Here is a 9,392-nt window from a genome sequence, read left to right on the forward strand (position 1 = left end):
TCACAAAGATCCACCTGTCTCTACCTCCCAAGCATTGGTATTAAAGGTGTTCAACACTAGAGCTACTGACTTAAACAATTTCAAGAATTATATCCAAAGAATGTTTTCATAGCATCACTATGAAGGCTTAAAAAACTAAACAGCCGAAAATCCAAACTATGTTGCTTTCACCACACAGCCTCTAACTGTCTGTGCTAACGAGGCTCATATTTCCTTAGAGGTTGGGACTCAAAAGTCCTGCTTAGTACTGAACAACAGCTCATAGATTAGCCACAAACTTGAAACATTCCTTCCACTGTGCGCTGCACTGAGACAGAGTTCATATTGACTGCTCAGTTTCAAGGGAGACTTGCTTGGCTTAATTAAAGATACAAAGAGTTCCTTAGTTTGACCTAAGTATACCCTATCCTTGATAAAAAAAACATATCTCATTAAGAAAAAATGTGATGTATTTTAGCATGATCTTTTACTTGGTTGCTTAAAATCACCCAAGAAATTTCTTTAAAAAACAAAACAAAGAATTCCACTATTCCCTAGAAGTGGGAAACCCTTAACATATTTAAAAAAAATTACTTCAAAAAAGGAGGTCATGTTCTGGTTAAAGATGATCATGCAATAATGATTAATGCATTATTAATTATTCAAATTATTGAACCTCATTTGTTGTTAATTTAAAAGGAAAGCTAGATTTGGCTCACACTTGGACTTTCCATCTTTGCTATAAACCATGCTCATGTTTTGTAGCTGAGGTCAGGTTTTCTTCCTTTGTAACCTCAAAGAGCAATCTTCCCCCAGCTCCTTAAAAAAAAAAAAAATCCCTTCCAGACAATTCATCTTTCTGAATGAGAAAGAAGAGAAGGGATGGCTGTTGAATGAGGTTAAGTAAACGGAGAAGCTGTCACATAAAGCAAGTTTAAATCTCAGTAAGAGCAACCATGCAGGACAAACGGAAGCATTATTGTTTGGAAAACATCATTATTTAAACAGTGTGTAATGAAATCCTCCCTAGAGGCATCCCCTGTGAGGGACAAGCAACTTGCTCAGAAGTCAGCTTCTAGGCTTCGAGCATAAGAACGGTAGCTCTGCCCAAAGTCAGACGTAAGTTTTCCTTGTGCAAAATATTCAAATTAGAACCATGAGATGGCACTCACAGGACTTTCTCAGGGTTTGAGTCTTTGATGTCTACTGCTGTTTGTCCGAACATAAAGGCCTAGGCAGAGGCAAGACTGCTATTATGCTTAGCTCCATAAATCAGTAAGCATGCCCTTATTCCAAAAATGTATGCTCAATCCATTTCCATTTTCAAGGGAGAAATTTATCAGCCTCAAATACACTATCTGTAATATGATTTATGCTTTCAGTCCAAGTATAACATTTTCTTCTGTGCAAGCAGAAACTGTGGCCTGCATTTCCAGCATTCTCTGATGCTGCTGGCCCCTGAGGATGTGATTGCACCTAATTACAGAAATCTTTTACTTAGGCTAACCAGACTTTGGTTTCTGTGTTAACTGTTTGAAATATGCTTAGACAAGAAAAATACAAAGTGTGAAATTATGTTTTTCAGAAAATCAAGTAAGTTTAGTGAATGCATAGTAAAATGAAGTTCTCTCTTAGAAGATTCTGGAAAATAGAAATGCACTTTGAATTTAATGGAACACAGAAGAAGCACACCAGAGCAGGAGAGATCATAATTATGATTGGTTTATTTAGCAAAATAAACTTGAAGAAACTTTTCTAATTAAAAACATCAGAATCACACCAAAACTTTAGTTCCATGTTCTTTGGTATTGAGTTTCAAGATATAAAATAGTTTATTTCAAAAACTTTGGCCTTTGGGTCTATAAACATTTTACATAAAAGAGGAAGAGAATATGAAATTACCTGTTATTGTATTATTTATCGAAAAGCCACAAATACCATTCCCGCACTGACAAACATCATCAAACAGATGTTCATTCTTACATGTTTTCCATTTTAAAAAATTTCAATTCCTTTATGATTTTCTGCTATCATTTTATCATGTTATTTCATGAAGTTTCCAGGTCTTATAATCACAGTTCCCATTATTTATATTTTAACAGCCTGTATTGCTTGGAATTATGTGCCTCCATATGTTCCATAATACAGAATCTGGAAGCTTCTAACAGAATTAAATTAATGATAATAAAGTCCAATTCATTTTTTTCTTTATAGTAACAGAAAGATGATATTAAAAAAAAACAGGTATTTTTGACTCTTCTAATAGATACTGGTCAGCCAGCAAAGCCAAACATTCCCGGAAACACAAGGGGACAGCCGAAGCTATTCTTACACCTTAGGTACATCCTTTGTGTGTCTAGTTCAGGGCTTTCCATACCCCCACTTTTTGTGTGTGAAAACAACTTCTCTGAAATTTGCTCAAATAAATCTGGGGGAGAAACTAGAACCAATTAGGAAATATATGCATATATTTCATGACCTCTAGTGATCACGAGAGGCTCATGGCTTTGGCGTTAGCACTGAGACTGAGAACAGGAGGAATACAACCACAATAAGACACAGCTATCTATTAGGAGGACCGCATAAAGACACCTTTGGCCATGGAGGCTCTGAGCCCTCTGGAAATAAGTCAGTTGCATTGCCAACATGACAAAGAAGATGGCAATGTTCAGAATCAAGAAGAGTCTGGTGTAGGAGGCTGACAGTGAAGGTGCTTTGTTGTGACTTGTCACCATCCGCACCTGTCCAAAGTCACCTTTCATAGAACCCTCATTTTTATGCTTCTCATAGGTGACATCAGCAAAATCCAAAAGGTCTTTCATTTCTTCATCTTCATCTATGGGCTGTTCTTTCTGTGCTAAAATCTGAGCTTTCTGTCGAATCTTCTTCTCATTAACTTCAATCTGTGCAAAAATATCAGGAACCGTATCCACAAACTTGTAATGCTTACCCGCCTTTCGGCTTTTCTTTGACTTGCCTCGTTGCTGCCGCTGTTGCTGGGATATAGCAAAAATTCTGTCAATGGCTTCCTCTGTCTGTCTCTTATCTGAAAACCTCAATAAGCGCTCAGCAGTCTTTCTAAAGCTAGCTGTGTTCTGGACTCGAGATAGGATCTGCTTCTCAAGCAGCTGGAACACGGGCTTAAAATGCTGCAGATTCTGTTCCACAATAGCAGCATAATCTTTCACTTCAGGGACAGTGGTGCTTTTGATGGCCGAACTCTGGTCAAACAGAATTTTCTGATGATCTGCAATGACCTGTGCAAAAGCAGAACGCCCTGTGTTCTCACCTGTCCACAGGTAAGTTGCATAGGCGTGTTCACTGGTAGCTATGAACACATCCAGCCGCTGAGGGTCTCCATGGATGCTGAAGCTCTGGACATCCACAGATGGCCCTATGAAGAGGTAAGCTGCCCTGGTGATAGGACTTCGAAGATGCATGGTGACATTCACATAATTTGTCCCGTTGTAGGGATAACCCCGAGGATACATCACTGAGGCAAAGTTTGCTTTTTCACTATAACCAGTATCATCCATCCAGTACATTTTATAGAGACCGTCTCGCTGCCGGATGAGAGCCCCATGGACCCCATCTACTACTGTCTCCTCAAAAGGGACATCCACATTGTGGAAGAAACTCGCTGCTGTCTCCAGCGGGCTCTCCTCTCCCAGGTGGATCTGGTCTACAAGAAGGAGAAGCTGTGGGTGGAGAAGGATGAGATTCCGCTGAACGTGCTTCAGGTTGAGCATGGGGTTATATGCTCCTACGCCTTCTCCTCGGATAAAAACAACCCCATCCTTTTCATCTGCTGCAATTACTCTCCCCTGACAGCTGGCTGCCAGGTCATGCTTATACTTTGACCATTTTGATGAACAGTCTTCTGTGACCTGACCCTCCCAGGGAGAAAAGCAAGTCTTGGACACAGCTGGAGAAAACATTAGAACATTGTTAAAGTAGGTGTACTTTGGCCCATAGAGGGCCTCAGTAATGAACGGCACACCATTGGGGGCGAACGTGAAAGAGTTTTGGTCAGGGTGCTCATGTCCTGCGTTAAAATTTCTCCACCCTTTGATCCAGTCTTTATATTTGTTTCTATGGACAATGTCATATATTGCACGGCCCCCAAGTTTTCCTGACTTGAAGGAAAGGAATGACCTGTTGATTTCTGCAGGTAGTGCACTTCCATAAGTCACAACACCCCAGTCGTCAAAATAATGCAATGTTGGGGTACCAAAATCTGGAGGTGGAACGGGTTTCAAGCTGGCATCATACCTGAGGGGAATAAATTTTTAAAAATTAAATGGTTTCCTGATGAAAGTAAAAAGAACTCACTAGAACTATGGTGCCACATGGTAATATGGTTGCAATACACAATCTACAGATGCTACCCACGGCAGGGCAGAATATCTGGGACATGTCACAAAACACTCTCAGATCAGCATACACCAGGCTGAGCACTGGGAACTTCATGGAAACACCCTGTGTAACCTGTGTTACTGGGCTGAGGATGAAAACAATTTCTGCCACTAACTTCTACTTGGATATTCTTTACTAGGCAACTTCGGAGTTGCCATCCAGATTTCTGGGACTCTTAGATTTAAACATTTCATCACAATTCTAGTCAACAGGTTCCTACTCTAGAGAAGCCCATGTTAGTCTCTGGATCTGAACATCCAGCTGGACTTGCACCGGAGAGCTGTTCTACAGGAGCTGAGGATCAGTCTGGAATTTGTTCCTGTGTTAGACATTTCCCCCCTAAAACTATTAAAACATGGTACAACTTCACAGAGGAGACACAATGTACTGTGAATAGCATGCCAAAAAAATATAAATGGGTCAAATTGTAAGAAACAAACATTGGCACATTTAAAACTGTGGCCTGATAAGCCCAGAACCAAAGGTTTTGCTTTGTTTTAACTTGTAGTCAGAAATGGCTTATTTTTATTTATGTTCAATGTTCATTAATAGAACTTGATATTTAACACAAAATGCTACGGCAGTGAAGAACACAGATGATTATTTTTGATAAGCTAGGACAACTGCCTTGAAAAGGTCTCATGATGAGGAAGAGGAGGTAGACTGGTTGCTAGCTCATACTTTTTCCTAGTGAGCCAATTACCCAGAGTTCAGTTGGGTCTTACTGGTGTTTGGTTTTCTCCACTTACAGAGTCTCAGTGTCAGAAATCAGAAATCTTTGTACTGGAGACTAGTATAGTAGTTGCTTAATTAATGTAACATAACAAATATACATAAAACTAAATGACCATCCTCTCAGCTTTTGATAGGTTTGAAAATTCTCACAAAAGCACATTTTAAACTTCAGATGTAGCATTAATCTAACTCCTACAGCTAGCTCTCTAGAACTCTCTTAGTTGTCTCTTATTTATGCTTAAATGAAATGCATTTGTGTAATTACTTGCATTCCCTCTGAAAGAAGCAAAGGAATACTTACATATACTGCCTTAAATTCTTCCGTGAAAGGAGTTTTACAATGCTGGTTAAAGGATAGACAGTTACTCTATAATATTTTCCTCCTTATTTAAACTCCAGGGAGAATGTGTGTAGAAATAAAAGTCAAGAAATTTCTGAAAATGCTAACTTGGGGGTTGAATACGATGTGAATTTAATCTTTTCAAAACTTAACAATTAACCATCATTTTGACTTTAATTTACTTCATGCCAACATACTTGGCAATACTTAAAAAAAATGGGACCCAAGTTTCTTTTAGGCTTAAAAGATTACAACAAAAAGAATTACATGGTCTTTTTATTATCAAAGTGAACCTGTCAGATACTGTGAACACACTGAACAGCTGTGAAACTTGGGAAAAGCTATGCCTTTAGAGGATTATAATGCTCCATTTACCAAGGCAAAATAAAATATTTTACTACTTTTTTTTTGGGGGGGGGGTGATCATCAGATTAATCCAGCCAAAACTGTGAGTCTTTAAACAATGTAAGAAATGAATGATATAAAATCAAAACAAAGCAGGTTCATTTATGAAATAGTCCAAGCTTAGGATATCTCTAGTATAAGAAATGCAGATGGTAATTAGATCATCAACACTGTTCCTAATGGAGGTTTAGACATTCTTAAGAATTGAATTAAAAGTATATCTACTTAGGTGCTATGGAGAGAGGTTTTTGTTTGTTTTGTAGAAAAGCACAGTGCGTAGTATAAACCTGGATACCAATTCATTGGAAAGCCAGCTCAACAATGTCATACCAGAGAAATTCTGTGTGTAGAGTGCACCAGCGCTGCCCTTTGGATGGTGTACCTGGACCTTCCACTACACGGTTCTTTCTGATTTGGTCAGCCAGCCAGTTTCCACTCCCGTTACGCATGACAAATTTATCCAGAAACACTAATTGACTTTCTGGGCCATAAAACCAGTTGTAATTTGAGTCTGCAATGGCTACAGTTCTCTGAAACCCTGTGGGCAGAAAAAGTTAGAAAAGATTGCATTTAAAACTCTATATTACTAGAATAGTCCAAACAGTGAACATCACATCTATTTTAAAATTACAATAAATAGTTTATCTTAGATAAAAATAACAAATCTGTGACATTCGTGGCCTGAGCCATACCGATTTACCATAATTGCCTTGAAAGCTGGTATCTGTTGTTGGTAACAGATGCGGCACACACTGGCTCCCTTCCTCACTCTCAATGCCCACGCTATGAATGATTAAGCTTGTATCTAGGACAGACACCATCTTCTGCAGATGTAGTCCTGAAGCTGTAATGAGCACTAGGATTTTCTGCATCTCAACTCGAATTCTAGGCCAAGCTAAGAATGGAGGGTGCTCAGGCCCACAACACCCAGAGGAAGCTTAACTCTCAGGTACTCTAACATGCCCAGGATTACAGGTGAGGAGGCCCCAACATCTGCCCCAACACCCCGAGTAACTGGCATCCCCAGGATCCAGGACATCCCCCCAACCCACCCCACCCCATCCAGCCAGTGGCACGGGTTCCTTCTGGGCTGAACTTGCACTTTGAGATGCTCTGCACCTACTCCTACAACACCTAGAGAGAGCCCAGGTCCCAAGTGCTCTGAACTGCCCAGGATCACAAGAGGAAGCTCCACTCCCAAGAGATTGGACAAACCCAGGAGCACTGGAGCTCTGACACACTAAAGATCACAGCTGAGGCCACAACATCTTTCCCAACAACCACCGTAACTGGGACCCCCTCAGGAACCAGGGAAACACAAATCCCTACCCAGCCAGAGGCATGGGTTCCTTCCAGCTTGTACCTGTGCCCAGATCAAACCCAGGGCTCTGACTCCCCACCCACTCCTGCAACACCCAGAGAGAGCTCGACTCCCAGGACCTCTGACACAACAGGATCTCAGGAGCTTGGTCACACCAGGATTTCAGGGCCCCAGAGGCAGCTTGATGCCCAGGAGCTCTGGCACACCAAGGATCTCAGGATCCCAGGATCCCCAAATCACACAATCAGAGAGACAGCTTAACTCTGAGTTCTGACACAACCAGGAGCACAGAAGGGACAGGTTCCAGTCAGAGAACAGTGAGGGCAAGTAGCACTAGAGATAACCAGATGGTGAAAGGCAAGCACAAGAATATAAGCAACAGAAACCAAGGTTACTTGGCATCATCAGAACCCAGTTCTCCCACTACAGCAAACCCTAGATAGCCACATTCCACCAGAAAAGCAAGTCACTAAAGCCAGACACTATTGCAGATGCCAAGAAGTGCTTGCTGACAGGAGCCTGATATAGCTATCTCCCTGAGAGGCTCTGCCAGAGCCTGACATATACAGAGATGGATGCTCGCAGCCAATCACTGGACTGAATATGGGGTCCCAATGGAGGAGTTAGAGAAAGGACTGAAGGAGTTGAAGGGGTCTGCAACCCCATAGGAAGAACAACATCAACCAACCAGACCCCCCAGAGCTCTCAGGGACTAAACTACCATCCAAGAGTACTCATGGAGGAACCCATGGCTCCAGCCACATATGTAGCAGAGGTTGGCCTTTGTTAGGCATCAATGGAAGGAGAGGTCCTTGGTCCTGTGAAGGCTCAATGCCCCAGTGTAGGGGAATGCCAGGGCAGGGAGGTGGGAGTGGGTGGGTGGGTGGAAGAGCACCCTCATAGAAGCAGAGGAAGAAGGGGATGGGATAGGAGGTTTCTGGAGGGCAAACTGGGAAAGGAGATAACATTTGAAGTGTAAATAAAGAAAATATCCAATTTAAAAAAAAGAAGAAGAATATAGGGTGTTTCAGTTTGGCTTCCAATAGAGTAAAACTTAATTTGCTTATCAGAGTGAAGACAAAAACTGAATTCTCAGGAAAGCTTCTGTTAATACACGCTGCCAGAATTAAAGGAAGAAAAAAAAGGAAGAAAAAAAATGCAAGAATCAGAGTCAGGTATCATTGCTGGTGTTAGGGAAGAAAACCAAAATGAAATTCAAATGTCATAGAGCAGAAAGGAAGAAAACCCTGTACCAAACAAGAATAATCATGACTGAAATATCAGAGAGGGGCATGTGTGGAGTGGTTCAGAATAAACTGAAAGAATAAAATAAACATAGAATCTTTTCTAAAGTGCTACCACGAATGTATTTATAGCTAGCAATTTAATTTCTAATAGCTGAATGAGCAATATTCTAGTATAATTATATTACAAAATATGGTATGTCACAACTCATACTACAAGTTTCTTTAAATAGGGGGACATATTCTTCTTTAAATCTTAAATTGTCCATTACAATGCCTAGCTTAGTAGAGATGTCCCTTAAGTTTGTTGCATTACTAAGCACAATAGCTGAGGCCCCCTTAAATGTACTGTCTTTCCTAGCAAAAGAAATAAATGACCAGGAGAAGGCTTGTTGTAGATCTCAGCTCAAATTACAAACCCTGGGACCTTCTTGCAGTCCCTTCCTTTAGACAGTCTTTGATTATTAAGAAGAACTACAAACTACACTTCTTTGTAAGTCTAAAAATAAGCATTTGAGTTCCCAGAGTAGGCCTTATCTGCCTCTTTAAATGGCTATTTGCTATGAAGTTTCACTTTTTATCTTTGTGTGTGTGAACATGCACGTGCACTTGAGTACAAAAGGAAGTATGCCCATTGCATGGTGTTTGTGTGGACTTAGAGGATAATCTTAGAGGTCAGGTCACTTTCCCTTTGTTTTAGATGGGATCTCTTGCTGTTAACCACTGTGGATTCCAGGCTAGGTAGCCCACAACTTTCATTTCCCCAGACAAGTGTTGAAATAACAGATCCTGCTACTGAGTCTGGCTTTGCATAGGTTCCAGAAATTCAATTCAAACCCAGGTTCCCATACCTGCATGACAAGCATTGTACCTGAGCCAATTCTTGGCTGCTGCATTAATTTATGGATAACTAATCTAATAAGGGGAGAGCCTGTCTAGTCTTTTTTTTTTT

The 9,392-nt window shown here is 40.7% G+C and overlaps 1 protein-coding gene across 2 annotated transcripts in view; it reads right to left on the bottom strand.

The window, feature by feature from the left end:
• Positions 1-1,688: 1,688 nt before the first annotated feature.
• The window catches only part of Dse (dermatan sulfate epimerase), a 55,270-nt gene continuing 47,566 nt past the window's right edge, over positions 1,689-9,392 (bottom strand). The window contains exons 5-6 of one of the 2 annotated variants that reach the window (XM_021174442.1): positions 6,206-6,413; positions 1,689-4,251 (exon numbers count right to left, since the gene is read on the bottom strand). In XM_021174442.1, the coding sequence (XP_021030101.1) occupies positions 2,493-4,251; positions 6,206-6,413 (1,967 nt within the window). In that variant the 3' untranslated portion in view covers positions 1,689-2,492. The remainder of the gene's footprint in view (positions 4,252-6,205; positions 6,414-9,392) is intronic. The other variant, XM_029482747.1, reaches the window with a different exon arrangement.

Source organism: Mus caroli, chromosome 10, assembly GCF_900094665.2.
Source record: "Mus caroli chromosome 10, CAROLI_EIJ_v1.1, whole genome shotgun sequence".
Lineage (NCBI taxonomy): Eukaryota > Metazoa > Chordata > Mammalia > Rodentia > Muridae > Mus > Mus caroli.